At 36.5% G+C, this 17,304-nt stretch overlaps 1 protein-coding gene across 1 annotated transcript; it reads left to right on the forward strand.

Moving 5' to 3' along the window:
* The first annotated feature begins 2,651 nt into the window (after positions 1–2,651).
* On the forward strand, positions 2,652–16,718 carry LOC121234479 (trafficking protein particle complex II-specific subunit 130 homolog). Its single transcript, XM_041130422.1, has 21 exons — positions 2,652–2,949; positions 3,956–4,185; positions 4,911–5,092; positions 5,649–5,832; positions 6,173–6,263; positions 7,286–7,446; positions 7,684–7,773; positions 7,889–8,050; positions 8,304–8,365; positions 8,535–8,625; positions 9,283–9,446; positions 9,537–9,750; positions 10,092–10,637; positions 10,728–10,940; positions 11,139–11,532; positions 11,645–11,735; positions 11,871–11,955; positions 12,323–12,512; positions 14,968–15,263; positions 15,917–16,007; positions 16,181–16,718. Exons 1-21 carry the CDS (start codon positions 2,886–2,888, stop codon positions 16,354–16,356), a joined length of 3,777 nt encoding a protein of 1,258 aa, XP_040986356.1. The 5' UTR covers positions 2,652–2,885; the 3' UTR covers positions 16,357–16,718.
* The last annotated feature ends 586 nt before the right edge of the window (positions 16,719–17,304 follow it).

Genomic DNA, 17,304 nt, shown 5'->3' on the forward strand with positions numbered 1-17,304 from the left:
GTATAGAAGCCACTTTTGATGAAAAGAAATTATTAACATAATTCAAAAATGCTAAGAAAATAGTAGTAACATCTGACTTAAATTGAAGAGGAAAAATCCATAAAAATTTAGAAAAATTATCCATAATTGATAGATAGAATCTACATCCAGCGGAGGACGACACAGGTGCCGGCCCCCATACATCCAAAAACAGTAACATAAAGGGATGGGAGGACCTAGATGAACTAGATGGATTAGGAAGGGAGTGCGACTTGGCTAAGGGACAGGTTTCACAGATGGACATAGCCTTCTTGGAAGAAACTGGAAGCTGAAAATTGTTGATGGTGAGAGACGTGGTCCTTGGTGATGGATGGCCCAAACAATTGTGCCATGTTTGGGGTGAAGTGCGTGCACCAAAGTATGCTTGAGGTGGAGAAACAGAATAATGTTGCAAAGAATAAGCCGTGACACCAGTAGGTAGCTCATAGAGACCATTTCTAACGTTGCCCTGAAGAAGAACACCCCAGGTTTGTAAATTCTTCACAAAAAAACAATCGGAGTGAAATTCAAAGAAAACTGGATTATCCAAACAAAATTGTCAAACAGACAGAAGATTTCTAGTGATTAAAGGGACATGAAATAATTGAGATAGGAGAAAGTTGCCAGAAGAAGAGTTGAGTTGACCGATCCCAGTGCGTTGAATTGGAACTGTCGAACCATCACTGATGCTAACTTGGTCGAAGCCTTGATAAACCGATGAGTCCAAACTGAGATTCGAAAAATCCAAGGTAAAATGGTGGGTAGTGGCAATGTCGAGAAACCAGAGATTTGGTGAAGGTGGAGAGTTGGGTAAGGCTGTATAGTTAGCTGTAAAATATGATGGTGGAGGTGCTTGGTATGAATGATTGAAGCGATAATAGCAAGTTAAGGCTATGTGTCCGGGTCTGTGACAAACTTGGCAAAGAAGCCTATTATCAGATCGATTTGAAAATGATTTTGTGAAGTTCCTCCCCTGCCAGAATCACAACCTCTTCGCCCACGATTAAAGGAATTTTTGCCACGATCAGAGTTGGGAGGAAAATTCCTTGTGGTAGTTACATTGGCAGCCAACTGAGTCCCTGAAAGTAGATGATTAGTTTGATGAGTGAGTCTCGACTCATGGTTTAACAAATAGCTATAAACCTGGGGTGTTGTGAGGGAGTCAGGCCGTGTGGTAAGTGAAGTCACTAGGGACTCATAGTCTGTACCCAAACCAGCTAACAAGTAAATAATAAATTCAGAGGTGGGTAATGGTTGTCCTGTAGCAGCAAGTGTTGTGGCTTTGTTGAAATATTCGGATATAGAGGAAGACCCTTTCTTAAGAGTGGCAAGTTGATAGCGGGTTTGCATGATGTGAGCTGTGGAGCAGCAAAAAGGATTTGTAAGGTGGACCAAACCTCTGAGGAGGTTGTACAAGATAACACCTGGGCTAAAACCGAGTCAGACAAGGAAGCATTAATGGCAGAAACAATGAGTTGGTCTTGTTGTAACCACTGAGTATACGCAGGATTGGGTTGATTAGCAACCATGGAAGGTGGTGCTGGGATAGATCCATCAACATGACCATAGAGCTGATGACCACGAAGAAAGGGCACAATCTGCGCCTTCTAGAGCAAATAATTTTCAAGTGTAAGTTTAATAGTGACAAAATGAGTAGAAGAATTAATAATAGAAGCGTTAGGTGTGGTTGAATGAGACAAATGTGAGAGACTGGAGTTTTGTGAAGTAGTCATGGTGAGTCGCAGAGATAGGAACTAGACGATGGTCTTTTAGAGGATCTGATTACCATAAAGAAACATAGAATAATAGAAATGCACACAGGCTGTTCGATAGAATGCCAGAATGAGAGGATTGAAATTTCAAACTCTGTTTTTCATTATTTACTGTTCTACATTTACAAGCAATTCTGCATTTTTTATACACATTTCACAGCAGACCTATACAATACATGTGATTACATATAAGAGAATATTCCAAAAGATCTTCTAGACTCAGGCCATGTGTCATGGTGCAATTGGTTGATTGTCAGAGAATATTTCAGAGGAATGTAATTATGTTATTTGCCGAGCATCTAGAGAACATGTTGCTGCTAAGTTCGCAACACCTTCTTCCTTGAGACTGATTGCCTTAATAGAAAACATATTAAATAACCCATAAACCTCACACTTTTAATTATGTAAACTTCTCTTTCTATTCCTCTAATTTTATGATTTCAATCCATGCTAAAAATATCAGGGTAACTTCCACTTCTTTATGTAACTTTCATGGTGATTGAGATTCTTTAATTTATAGAGTAATATTACATATAATTGTAGAATACGTAAATATTATGTAGTCATTTAAAAAAGAAAGAGATCTATTATTAAAACATTAGTTTATTTTTATGTAAATACATAAACATGAATCTCGTATTTATTTTTATGTAAATCTCGTAATTATTCATTTTTTTTTAAATAATCATTTAGCATTTATGCGCTCACGACTTAGTATTATTTCTGCTAATGGCTGAACCGTGCGGTCATTGCCGGAGTGCTCAAAATCTTGATTTCAGCGTGGGATAACTTATCTCGGCAACCAAACACCACCAACTGTATAGCTTAGTTACAAATACAGGCGCAGTCAGAACATGTGATCTAACGGTCAGCGGAGATATTCCAACATCAAGCGTGATACCACGCGAAGCACTACATCCCCGGGAGACTGCCCAAGCCCCAACCTCCAGAGTCCAAACTATCCCCTCCCTCCCTACACACTAAAGACAGTGAAGCTCTCTCTCTCTCTCTCTCTCTCTCTCTCTCTCTCTCTCTCTCTCTCACGTATGAATGTACAAGGATCTATGATTTGCATTCTCTTCGTATAGATCGGGGATGGCGAACTTTCTAGCTCAGTTCCAGACGATCAAGAATTCCTGTGATCACCTCGTTATTGCAGGTTTCAAGAGCCTCTGAGTTTCTTTTTACTTTTCCCCTTTGTGCTTTTTAAATTTTCTCTCAGATACTGAATTGAAGCTGAGATTCTTGGTCGAATTCAAATTTTGGCTTAATTTGCAACCTTCTGATCTCGATCGCAAAATCTTAACCTCTCAAGATTCGTAGTTTTTCCGTGGCATACACTTTTAGATTTGGATTGAAATTATAGATGGAATCGGCTTAACTCCAGAGATGGAAATACTGGGTTTATACCTCTAAGTGATATATATTTGCGAAACCGGATATGCTGTTCTTACAAATTAATCTTACAAACCTTTTGTTGTAAATTATGGCCCGATGTACATTATCATAACATTACTTGCGGAGTCTATTCCACATCACTTTGTCTGAATTTTTGTACTATTTGTTAGTATGCGTAGCGTTGCTCTGTGAAGTCTCTGTTATGAATGATCATTGCGGGTCATATGAATCAATATTCGGTGGGAAAATGCATCCGGTGCTCTGTTTTCAAAGGTGTTCAGCCGATTGAATACTTTTGTAAATGTGCTGTTTCAGGAATTGAGAGTGGGAATTTATGGGAATGGTCGGTTTCTGATGGTTTTTATTTAAACCACCGAATGCAATTGAGAAGTGTTACTGGTGAAGATTCTATAACAAAATATGCAGTTCTGTGTGTGTGTGTGTGTCGGGGGGGAGCGGGTGTGGACGTGTATTTGTGTGTCCGTGTATGCCTTGGACCATATAATATGCTTTAGTTGGAAGAATTATCATGGCAAGAGGCATACTTCATCTTTGTGCCCTTATTTATTCACAAGATGAGAATCACTTGTGGTCCTTCTAGCTAATAACTTTCATTGTGAGTTCTCAGTTGTCATGAACTACAGCCTTCAAAAAAATGTTGGTAGGAAATATATTCTATATATTTATCCAATAGCTGAATAGCATAACGTTTTAGTGTTCTACGTGCTATATGACCATATACTAATTTCTGCTATGCTGCTTTTCAGTGGAAGATGTGAGTGATTTGTGGCCCATTGTCAAGGATGGGTTTGAGGAGCGGTTGCCATTCAAAAGAGCATGTTTAAACAACAAGACCCGTAATCCCGTGTTTGTGGAGAAATTGGCTGCAGAGTTCATATTAACAACAGATTCAAGACTTCGTAGCCGTTTCCCACAGGAGCAATTGTTATTTTGGTTTCGGGAGCCTTATGCAACTGTTGTTCTTGTTACCTGTGAGGTAACTTGCTGTCTAGATAACCTCATCCACTTTTTCTAGTATTAATTATTGTATAGCTGTACAAGTTGTTTTTTAAGTTAAATGTGGACATATGATATAGGTGTTATTGCACCCTTCAACTCACCAACATCTCCTTGAGTAAGGAATATATTACTCATACCTACAATGCTATCAATGTGCTGGAATAGTCCTTGTGTCACACTTTAGACATCATATACATTATTTTAAGGGAGGTTCCATTCATGTGAGTCTATGTATGGGGTGACAGTTTATGACCTTTTGCTAGCGTGCTTGGTCATGAACTTGTTTATCACTTTGCATTAGTTGACAATGCTTTCAAGTCAATCCAAACCACAAAATTCCCTACTTTTGTCAATAAATCTTACCTAACATGATTATGACCCAGTTTGGACCTTTTATTGGCACATTGAGTGATTGCTATTATTCCATACATAGTACCAGAATTTTTCTTGGGATTGTGTGATTTGTTCCAAAGGAGATGGGCATAGCTTATTTTTGCCCTGACCTGGGTTTTGACATGCAGATTTACTACACGTGGAATGTAGTAGATCAACAAAAAAAGAGAAAACACTCTAAATCTTAATTTCATGGTTTCCACTGGTGTGCTTAAATTTCTATATTATGTGGTGATTTATTTCATTTTTCTTTTTGAACGTCTTATTGCTAATGTAATTCTGTTGTTGTACTTCCATTTTTTCCCATAGGATCTTGATGAGTTCAGAACAATTCTTAAACCACGCCTGAAGTTGATTGTCCAGAATGATGAGCGGGAGTGGTTTATTGTATTTGTGTCTAAAGCTCACCCAAATAATGAGAATGCCACCAAATCGGCGAAAAAAGTATATGCCAGACTTGAAGTTGAATTTAGTTCAAAAAAGAGAGAAAGGTATGCTCACATCTCTCTATAATGTGTTTGGAGTATAATAGTTCACCAAAATTTTGGTACATTTTGGGCTCCTCTTCTGTTTGTCGCAAGAGAGTTACTTCCACTTATTTCCACACAAGCTGAATATATGTTTTATGTACCATTACATCAAATTATTATACATTCGCAAGTTAATAGCACGGCATCAGGATATTGGGAGTAGAAAATTGATTTTTTTTTTTTCATTATCATTATCATTTTCTTCTTGAATCATAGTTCCCATCTTCTTTTCTTTCTCGTAGAAGACAAGGTGGTGAATATATTGCATCGAGTCATTGGTGGTATATTTTTCTTCAATCAATTGAAGTCATTGGTGACATATGACTGATAGAATTTTAATGTAAAAAAAAAAATCATATATTGGCTACCTCACCATCATTCTTGCATTTTGTTTTGGGGAGGGGGGCATTTAGAGATCTAGATGCGAGTAAAAAATGTGTATGACACGGTGCAAAGGGTTGATATTATCAAAGCTCTTCCCTTGTTTTCTATTGTTTCTAAAATATGCTTTGCTCAGGTGCTGCAAATTAGATATACACTGCCCTGAAGCAAGTTTTTGGGAAGACCTGGAGTCCAAGATTATGGAATCCATCAGAAATACTTTGGATAGGCGTGCACAGTTTTATGAGGATGAGATACGCAAACTCAGTGAACAAAGATTCATGCCAGTCTGGAACTTCTGTAATTTTTTTATCTTGAAGGTTGTTCCTTTCTCTGAATCTTTGAATTTAGTAATTGTGGTGGAGGTTGCTATGTACGCAAGGAGGAATGTTTTGATTGTAAATTGGGATTGTTGACTTTCGTATTTTTCCTTCTATTAATCTTGTACATTTCATTGTACAAAATAGCATAACTTCAAGTTTCTTCTTCTACTTTTGTATCGAAGTACATGATAGAAGCCACATCCTTGCCACTAAAAAAGATGTGGAGACACTAGTCTCAAAAGTTCTGTGTCCTTGGGACCATGCAATCTGCTTACATTATAAGTGTCTGAGGATAGCTTTCTTCCTTCCTCTTTTTTTATTTTTATTTTTTTAACAGGAAAGCCTGGCTTTTATGTTTGAGATGGCTCATCTTTTTGAAGATGCATTACGAGAGTACGATGAACTAGAACTCTGCTATTTGGAAACAGGTAAGGATTCTTACTTCTGCTGTCAAGATACTGACCCTCATCATGTTTTTCAATATATGTAGTAGTTTGATATACACATACACACTCTACGCATCACCTTTATCTGGCTTATAAGCATGTAGGCCCTCGTGCACAGGTTTATTCTGCTTATGTTGCTTAATTGATTTATTTGTTCTAGAATAAGAGGGGTGTCTATGCTGACCCTGACACTCAGGTGCTTAATTCGTTTTGTTTTTGTGTTTGTTTCACTTCAAATTTGTCATGTCCTCAATCATACATATCACTTATCCTGTCAATAGATTATATTATACAAACTTAATTTGGTGCTAGATGGAGTTCAAGTGGTTTATATAAGGCATAATTATTTATTTATATTGATAATGCTGCTCTGTCCATCAGTCTGTCTCTCTCAATCTCTCTAACCTTTAATTTGTCATATTAGGAACTCTATTATATCCTTTACATGATTAGGTAGTCTCTTGTTTCACCCCTACAAAACTATTCTTTTCAATCACATTAGAGTAATAATTCAAGGGGATGTACTTGGCTACGCCTGTTGGCATTAATAAATTTTTACTTATCAAAAAAATAATAATTCTAGGGATCATTCTCCTTGTGTGAAGCCAGTCCTATTTAGTAACAATCCTGTTTCATTTATTCTATCAGGTTCTCATAAAATGAGTTATAAGATAGATTTTTATGGGTGATTGTGGAATTGGTAATGTCCTTTTTGTTCTAATTCAGGATTTTGATTTACCACATCTATACATTTAATGGATATATATTTGGTATTTGTGCTTTATCCTAATTATATATATCCTAATTTTAATTTTGTGTTTTAATTAAATTTTTAATTATAAAAAAAATATATAAAAAAATTGTTTATCATTCCCGATCAAAAGAAATATGCTTATTAATCTGATCATACTCATTTATGCTTCTATTTACTGGTGAAATAAGTTTTTTCTTTTCTTATTACTTCTCAAAAATAGAGGATCAAAACTTAAATCAATTTTATGCAGTCAATATGATTGGGAAACAGAGAGACTTTGGAGGAGTAGACCGTGGTGATGATCAGGCAGTATTGCTTAATCCTGGAAACAAACCGTTGACACAAATTGTTCAAGATGACTCGTTTCGGGAGTTTGAATTTAGACAGTATCTCTTTGCCTGTCAATCAAAGGTTTGCAAAACTGAGAATCCCTTACGTGGTGCTTAAATGGTTGTACATAGAGCAAACTTAATTAGATAGTAGTTGTATTTAAGGATATCACTTTGTTTGGTTTTTCAACAATGCACATATCATGTTGTATAAAGTTGCTTTTGAGCCTTTGTTTTCTCAAAACTTGGTCTACATGGTAGATTTTGTTTCTTGAAATTACACACTGGTGCTGCATCTCAGTGATATATCAAATTGCAGCTTCTATTTAAGCTGAATCGCGCCTTTGAGGTTGCGTCAAGGGGTTATTCATTCATAATAAGCTTCTCAAAGGCCCTGGCACTGCATGAGGTATCTGATAATCATTTAGTTATGTGTTTGTTAATATATGTTACTCCTTTTGAGCTTCAATTGAAGAATATTGGTTCTTAGTGCTTCCCTGTCCTGTTTCTTTTCTTCTTATCAGAATATACTACCCTTTTGTATGCGTGAAGTTTGGGTAATAACTGCTTGCTTGGATGTAGTCAATGCAACTGCTTCTCATTATATTGATGGACTTGTGGCACCTGATATAGAAAAGGAGTTCTACCGACTTCAGGGTGACCTTTATTCACTGTGCCGGATTAAGGTTGGTTTTGTGTTAATAAATTTACTGCATATTCCGTCTGATTCAGTATTCTTTTTGGTGATTTACCAGTTTCTCTAAAGTTACTACGAAATTTTTCACTGAATTGGGAATGTGGTTTTTTAATATTCTGAAATTTGTCTGAATGCATTGATTCAGTGTTTGACAACCTTTTTGGTGGTTGTTTACATTTACTACAAAATGTTTTCACTTTTTCTATTTCTAGCCCGACTCAGAGTATTTATGATTTTGGCAGTGCATGAGGCTTGCATATTTAATTGGTTATGGAACAGAGATAGAAAGAAGTCCTGTCAACAGGTACATATTTTAGTTTAAATACCCCAGTTTAGCATTCTCTAAATTTGGTTGCCTACAAGATTTTTCTAAGAGCAAAAGTCTATCATATGACTAGACTCTTCTTCCCCTCTGGTATAAGTAATTTCTGGAATCTTACTTTTCTTTAAGCTTTATCTTTTCTTTGGAGCAGTGCTTCACTCAGCATGCTTCCTTGGCCTAAGCCAGCAATTTGGCCTTCAGTCCCACCTGATGCTTTATCTGAGGTTTTTACTAAGGAAAAGGTAAGTTATCAATATGCCGTATGCTAGGATGTGCAAGCAAACATACAATTGAAATGTTCACTTTCTTCGAAAACCACATGATATTTGTGTTTTCTTTTTGTACTGGTTAATCATAGAGCTCTTGCTCACAAGAAAGATTGTCATTACAGGTGACAGCTCAAGGTAATCAATAGGCATACATGGTGTCCTCAATTAGGCTAAATTCATATTATATGGTGAAACTTTTGGATCCCAAACAAATGGTAGTTTTTGGTATCATAGTTGGCATTGTTACTTAGAATTATGTTGGTTTGGTTGTCCCTCTAACATATTTTTATCATCATAATCTACTCTTTCGTTAGAAAATTGATTATCTTGATTATTTCGAACTTAAACTTGGATGACACCGAGGAAAATTTACAATCATAACTTTGAGTAAGCAAATCTTTTTTCATGACTGGTCAATTTCAGGTAAGTTTAAGTCATCTCAATGAGCTTATAGCAGTCCTTGTAGACCTTCTTGTTCTTACTTATCAATAAAAGCAGTCCATATAACAATATTTTTTTTTCCATGATACTTGATAGGCCAGGTACAGACTGTGTTAATGTGCTAAAAGTGTTGTTATTTTTTTACTTTCCTCAAAAAAAAAACCACTGATCATGTTTTCCTTTGTGTAGATGATTCTCCAAGAAACTCATAGAGTCAAGCACTTCGGTATTCAAAGGAAACCATTGCCTCTTGAACCTTCCGTTCTTTTGCGTGAGGCTAATAGACGAAGGGCTTCTCTTTCTGCTGGAAATATGTTCGAAATGTTTGAAGGTCGCCCAGTTTTTAATGAAGGGTACTGGAAATGATTCATTAATCTTTTAAATCCATTATCTTTCATGTTTTGGTTTTCTAGTTCTAATCTTGTTGGTATGTACGTTGGCAGATCAGGTTCAGAAGCATCCACAAAGATGTCCCCATCACAAAAAGTCCATTCAAGTGCTATGTCGCGCACTAACTCTTCACCAGGAAATTTTGAGAGCTCAATTGACCGACCTATGAGACTTGCTGAGATTTATATTGCTGCCGAGCATGCTCTGCAGCATACAATTTCTAATCCCAGTCTAAGGAAATCTTTATCATCTTTAGAGGAGTTTGAGGTATAAATATCAGGCCAAACAAGTGCATAACTGCACACGTACACACACATGCACCTCTGGTAGTAGTTTCTTTCCCTCAAGGAGTTTTTCTTCACAAGTTCTTCTATGTAACTTTTTAGCGGTACTACAACCTCTGCTTCATCAATTGATAATCCCTCCCTTTAAATATGATAGATACTTTTAAATGATATTTGATTTACGGTTTATTCTTTTAAATAGGTCTCACTCTGAAAGCTGGAATCTAAAATAGGCTTTTACATCTTATTTTAATGTTCTAGTTCTCTGGATTAGCTCTCTCTCTCTCTCTCTCTCTGCTCAATTTAAAACTCTGGTACTGGCAGCAAAAATATCTCGAGCTAACTAAAGGTGCTGCTGATAATTACCATCGCTCCTGGTGGAAAAGACATGGAGTTGTCCTTGATGGTGAAATAGCGGCTGTCTGCTTCAAACACAGAAATATTGATCTGGCAGCAAAATCATATGAGAAGGTTTGTGCCCTGTATGCTGGTGAAGGATGGCAGGATTTATTGGCTGAGGTCCTGCCCAATTTAGCAGAGTGTCAGAAGATACTTAATGATGAAGCTGGTTACCTATCATCTTGTGTGAGATTGCTTTCACTAGACAAAGGCTTATTTTCGTCCAAGGAACGCCAAGCTTTTCAGTTGGAAGTTGTTAATCTTGCACACAGCGAAATGAAGAACCCTGTACCCTTAGATGTATCTTCTTTAATTACGTTTTCTGGCAATCCTGGGCCCCCATTGGAGCTGTGTGATGGGGATCCTGGTACCTTATCTGTGACTGTTTGGAGTGGCTTTCCTGATGATATAACTCTTGATTCACTCAGTCTCACGTTGATGGCTACATCTAATGGCGATGAGGGTGTTAAGGTATGATTTTCATGGCATAATGTTATTCATTTTCATTACAGTTGGAGCAATTTATATATTGGACTACAATCATTTCATCTAATATGTCAGGCATTAAGGAGCACTTCTGCTACTGTTCTAGAGCCTGGTCGGAATAATATTACCCTGGATCTACCCCCTCAAAAACCAGGTTCCTATGTCTTGGGAGTTCTCACTGGGCAGATTGGGCACTTGCGGTTTAGATCTCATAGTTTTTCCAAGGGTGCCCCTGTAGACAGCGACGATTTTATGATTTATGAAAAGCCTACTAGACCTATCTTGAAGGTACTGTGTCTTGAAGCTTGAAGATAAAACATGTAGTTAAAGAGTTGATTATAAGTTTGGATGATAATGTATGATGATGAGACAAGAACTGTGTCTACAGCTATGATTTTCTTCTTATATTGTACACCTACCATTGATTCAGATACTGAAGCAGAATGGGACTGTTTTAATCATCTAACAAAACCTTTTCTTCCATAGGTTTTCAAGCCAAGAGCTCTGGTTGATCTTGTGTCAGCTATTTCATCTGCTTTGCTAATAAATGAACCTCAGTGGGTTGGAATCATAGTACGGCCAATGGACTACTCCCTCAAAGATGCAGTATTGCAGATAGATACCGGTCCAGGTCTAGCTATTGAAAAGTCCCATGTCATTGAGATGGAGAGTTATGATGATGTGTCACAGAGTGCTGCTGACGTGGGAAAGTCTGATGCTGCTCACAAAAATGGTTCTTTGGCCATTGATAAACATTTTGAGCAGTTGAGACTCCATGATGGTAGGATAGTGTTTCCGGGTTGGGCAAACAATGTTACTTCTGTTTTGTGGATTCCAATACGTGCCATTAGTGACAGGCTTGCAAGAGGATCGTCTTCAGGTTAGGATTAGGATGTGTAGTTCTGGTGGTTTCCACATTTTTCATGTGTTGATGTATATTTTTTGTTGCATCCAACTGCTTCCATGTATATGACATTGTTTTCTATGGGCAGTTTCCCCTCAGAGGCAGAGTATTGTGGATGGAATGAGAACAATAGCTCTAAAGCTTGAATTTGGAGTATCTCACAACCAGATATTTGAGAGGCATTGTCATGTTCCATCACTCTTCCAGTTTCAGTGCAAATGCTGCTTTTTTTTTTTTAATTTATTCTTTTTTCAACTTTATGATATTTTTATTTGTTATGCATTTGTCTAAATAATCACCTGGCCAATGTGCAGGACCCTAGCCGTCCATTTTACTGATCCTTTCCATGTGAACACACGCATTGCAGATAAATGCAATGATGGAACTTTGCTTCTGCAGGTAATTTGTGCTCAATTTTTTAAAAGCATTATTTTTGTGTTTGCTTGATTTTGAAGAACCGGTGTCAAATTTCATGAACAGAATTGCCTTTTTTTTAATATTAAATAAAATTTTATTGATCATAAGAATAGGCAAAGCCCAAGTACACGGGTCATATACAAGAACAACACCTAGAAGTGATGTTCAACAGAATTGCCTTCTTTCCAATCTGTAATAAATATGAATCACATAGCTTAATGGAAGATACTCAATACAATACTTGAAGAAAATAGTTCACATTCATTGTTGTGAAAACAATAATTATGGCATTCTGTTGACATGATCTATATTTTTCAATAAAGTCCACATTGGTTTATGTTACTTCCAGGTGATACTACAGTCAGAAGTGAAGGCCACATTGACCATTTATGATGCTTGGCTTGATCTTCAAGATGGGTTTGCTCATACTAGAAAAGGTGATGGGAGGCCAAATCCAGGCTTCATCCCGCTTGTCATTTCTCCTAATTCTAGAGCTGGAATCCTGTTCAGCATATGCTTTGACATGTCAAATGCAGAAGGTATTTCATTTGATTGTGCAAATAAACTTCGGCACTTGTACACTTTCAAACTGGAGTCGAAAAAGGAGTAGATGCATCTATTGTGGATCAATGTCTCTCACATTAACATTAATATGCAGTATTGTCATATATATCGTAGGTCATCAGAAAACCATTAAGGGGCTTGATAACTGGTAATCATATCAGCACCCGAAGTAAAAGAGATATTCAATTAAACTTCCCACCCTAGTTGGAGAGTGATTTCTCTGTAATCCTACCTTCCAAACATTTTTTTAACACCGTGCCAGATCAGGGCCATCTACTATTTACTATAATATATTAACTTCTTGTTACATGCTTCCCTTCTATTTTTATGGATGAGGTTTGGTTTTAAATGCCACCTTACTTCAACATTTAGGTACTCATGTATGTTCAGCAATAGTTCACTGCTGATTTTGATATGCCTGCCGCATTGGTTTCTCGAAGGTCCTCTTAATTTCCTAAGAGTGATTTAGGTATTAATTGTGAACTCTATATCACCTAGGATGCGAACATGATTCATGGGGTGAATTTGACATAGCTTGTGTAACGTCTCAATGGAAGACTCAAACCACATGGCCTATACTCCAAAATGACTAGTCAATGATACAATTGAAGCCCTATTGAAACATTATAAAGAGTAAGAATTTTTCAAACAATGTAGGATCTCATGCACCACCTACCCTTATTTTATCAAATTGGAGTATCACAATCTCCCCCCCCCCCCCCCCCCCCCCCCCCCCCCGGGTTATAATTCTGATGCCCTCGTCTGACCAATTCGTTGTAGGTGACATGGGTCAAGTCTCACATTTATGATTGGAATAAGCTCTAGTACCATTTGTAACGCCTCAATGGAAAGCCCAAACTACATGACCTATACTCCAAAAGGACTAGTCAATGATACATTGAAGTCCCATTAGAACATTATAAAGAGCAAAAACTTCTTATTCCCAAGCAATGTGGAATCTCATACACCACCTACATATTATGAAAAAAACTACAATGCCACCCAATTGTTACCGTTCCATTTGACCGCTCAATGAATTTTTTTTTTTTAGTTAATGATTAAGAAAGTAATTTTTAATGTATTGATGTATTTTTTATATTTTTTAAAAATGATAAAAAAAATGTGAATAAAAAAAAACACGACTTTTACACTAGCGGTCACTTGCAGCGTAAGCTGCAAGCGGCACAGTAGTGCAGCTCTTATATTATAAGAATGGGGTATCACAGCTTGACTTGTTATCTCTGAGGTCCTGATTATAAAATTCATAAATTGTGGCCAAGGTCCTCATGCCCATACATTTTGGGTTCAAGACAAATTCATGTTCTTATGCTTATGTACATTAAAGCTCTCTAGCTTTGAACTATAGTTATGCAGTGAAAGGTGAAACGGCTTCAAATTCAGGGTTGAAGTTTGGTACTTGATGTGCGTAAGATTTGTTTGGCATGACTTTTTGCTTGTAAGACCATGCCTTGGCCTTGCAATGGCTGGATGTTGTCCAGGCATCGTTGCCCCTTGTGATTATGAATGAAATATTTAAATAATTGAAGAATAAAAAGGACTAAGGACTTGTCTTGGACTTGGCATTGTGTTAACTATCTAAATAGACTTATAAAAAATATTTACATAGATACATAATGGGCCTTTTTGAATCCATTACGACTTATAGTGTGGTGAACAGTCTATATGAAGTTAAGGTTCGTACTACTTACTTTTTAAGTAGTTAAAAAGTATTTCAGGAAAAAAAAAAAAAAAGTTGATAAATGAAAGAAAGCATTCTATAGAATAACAGAAGCTTTGTTTTGGATATGAAAATTGCCTCAAGCCAATGAGCTCTAGCTCAATTAACACTTTCTCCCCTCCCAATAAAGTGATGGAGGGTGAAGTTGTGGGTTCAATACCCAATGGGAGCATGTGTTGCCTTACTATTAGAAGCAAAAAAATGCTACAAGACCATTTTAAGAACAAATTACTTATGTTAGATTCACCTATGCATTGTTTAGAAGTTCGTTCTTGAATTTTTTTTTCCTTGGAAAGATGCTCATGTTCTTACAATTTTGGCAGTTCAAAGAATATTTAATACAACCTATCTAAAAAAAATACAGGTTGTCTATTCAACTGTTTTTTGGTGTAGAATATTGTCTATTTTTGTAAACAATGTTTTTGTGAAAACGTCAGATGCATTAGCCTGGAAAATAATCTAATGCACAGAGTAAATGTCACATCCAAACATCTTTGAAGAACTTTTGAGCCACAAGTTATTTAATTTTGTGTTACCATGGAATGAGCTAAGATGTCAGCTTTCTACTTTCTCTGATTTTGCTGGACCTTCAGGAGAAGATGGTTAATTTTGAGAAAGATTATGGATATAATAGCAAATCTTTTCACATTTGTCTTAAACTTAATGAAGCGAATGTTTCTTTTGGTTTGCAGAGGAAGCCAAAGCACCAAAACCTGATAGCATATTAAATATCAGATATGGAATTTCTGGTGATAGAACTATTGGAGCACATCCACCTGCCGTAGAATCTCCTGGACCTGAGGTTGTTAGACAGGATTTGATGTTCAGGAGTGCTCTTGTTTTGAAGAGGCCTGTGCTTGACCCGTGCCTGGCTGTTGGTTTTCTTCCTCTTCCTTCTGGTGGCCTCAGAGTTGGTCAACTTGTTAACATGAAATGGAGGGTTGAGAGGTTAAAAGACTTCGAGGAGAATGAAGTTTTGAAAGACGATGTAAGTCAAGGAATGGTCCCCCATTATTTCTCAACAATGTCTAACCAAAGTTAAAACTTAGGATTCTAGAATATCACCCTTTCCTTTCAAATTTTAAATTTTGACGTGGCATCAATTCCATTGAAGAACCATTGTCCAAATAATTCTGTTGCTGTCTTAGGTCTTGAACTTGAGGGGTTTTTTTTCTGTTTTTGATAAGCAATCGAAGATTCTATTAAAAGACACAGGGTGCAGCTCGAATAAATTGTTTCATTTTGCATTGCTTAAATTCCCAATCAACTTTCATAGGACATAGTTTTTTATTTTTCTGGATGATTCTTTTGCTTTATGTGGTTGCCTGAAAGGTTGGGGAAAGAAAATTATTACTTTCCAATTATAAGTTTTCAATGTTTAATACCTGGAGAGGAGAAAGGGGGAACATACCCTCAAATAAGCTTTAGCTCAATTTTTATACCCTTCAAATGATGTTACCCTTGTATTGTTTTCCAATTTCTTCCCCACTTATTTTTTCTTTTTGTAATGAGGAAATTGTTAGTTTAGGATCTGGATAGTACTTTGGCGAGCTATTAGTTAGTACATGAATATGAAACTTTCAACTACTCTTCTATTCATGCCTCAAATGCTTTATATTGTCTTTGTTGCTTGTAAAACAGGACGAGGTGTTATATGAAGTCAATGCAAATTCAGATAATTGGATGATTGCTGGTAGGAAAAGAGGGCATGCGTCCCTCTCCATGAAGCAAGGTTCCCAATATCTTTTGCAACTTATATGTTTTCATTAGATTATTTCTTTTTTCATGAGTAATAAAATAAAAAATAATGTGGTAGCTTATAGTTGATGGATATGACTTTACATGTCTCATTTCAGTGGCATCTTGATCATCTATTTTTTTTTTTTTTTTTCCTATTACTGACAGGTTCAAGAATAGTTATCACAATATTGTGCGTGCCACTGGTGGCTGGTTATGTTCGTCCTCCACAACTCGGACTGCCAGATGTAGATGAGGCAAATATAAGTTGCAATCCTGCCGGGCCCCACCTTGTCTGTGTCTTGCCTCCAGCTCTCAGCTCCTCCTTCTGCATTCCAGCATGATTACTTGGCACCCTAATTTCAAATGTCCATCCAGGTCATTACAATCTACCACACTATATGGTTGCACAAGTTTTTCCGTTCAATCAAGAATTACGGTTATACTGATAATTCTAGGCACCCGATTTTGATTACCGAGATGTTTGTGAAGCTGTGTTTGTTGAGTTTAATGGAAAATCCAGAAAAGTTTGTTCTATTTAGATTGGCTTAGGTTGTTCTTTGATTCTTCGAAACATCTTGCATCCCTGCTCATGTACAGTAGGTTTCGGTACTTTATTTCCATGTAAAATACATTGTAGAGCATAGCAAGCGTATAAATTCTTCAATTTCTGATGCATGATTTTATATGATTGAAATTTGTGCAATCATCTCATTGTCCTTTGTTTTTTTGGTTCTTTTAAAAGGATGAATTCAAGGGGAACGAACATTTTGTCCGATTTCTCGTTAAGAAATTCTTTAAAAAAGTGAGAAAATCTTTAGTTTCAGTCACTTATTGTTTTGGAAAATGAAACTACTCTGGAACCATATGTGAATATGTTTCACTGGAGCACAGCATTTGACACATTGTTCCCCATATCTCTTATTCCAAGGCCTTCATTACACATGCCTGCTACTCCTTTTGCTAGTCAGTCATTTACTAGGCATTAACAGAGGAACAAAAGTCATTTGATTTAAGGAGAGTATATATGATATTGGAGTAGCTCTACAGCCACTGTTGGGAGCTCCTGCTAATTTTTTTTTTTTCTTTTTTTACATACATTTTTTTAACACTTTTAAATATTTTTAAAAAAATAAAAAAATTCACATCATTAAAAAATATTTTCTTAATCACTAAATAAAAATAAATAAATAAATAAATCCCAGCGGGAAGATTAGTATTGATCATAATATATTATAAGGAGAAAGGGTTTTGTGCATGATTTTTCATACGATTCTTAAAAGTTTTTCACT

The sequence above is a fragment of the Juglans microcarpa x Juglans regia genome, chromosome 6D, assembly GCF_004785595.1.
Source record: "Juglans microcarpa x Juglans regia isolate MS1-56 chromosome 6D, Jm3101_v1.0, whole genome shotgun sequence".
Lineage (NCBI taxonomy): Eukaryota > Viridiplantae > Streptophyta > Magnoliopsida > Fagales > Juglandaceae > Juglans > Juglans microcarpa x Juglans regia.

Bases quoted from the DNA above. Each gene is read 5' to 3' on its own strand.
- LOC121234479 (XM_041130422.1), top strand. From the start codon at position 2,886: ATGGCGAACTTTCTAGCTCAGTTCCAGACGATCAAGAATTCCTGTGAT. The intron at 9,447-9,536 runs GTACTGGAAATG...GTACGTTGGCAG, and splicing joins CGCCCAGTTTTTAATGAAGG to ATCAGGTTCAGAAGCATCCA. The intron at 11,956-12,322 runs GTAATTTGTGCT...TGTTACTTCCAG, and splicing joins ATGGAACTTTGCTTCTGCAG to GTGATACTACAGTCAGAAGT.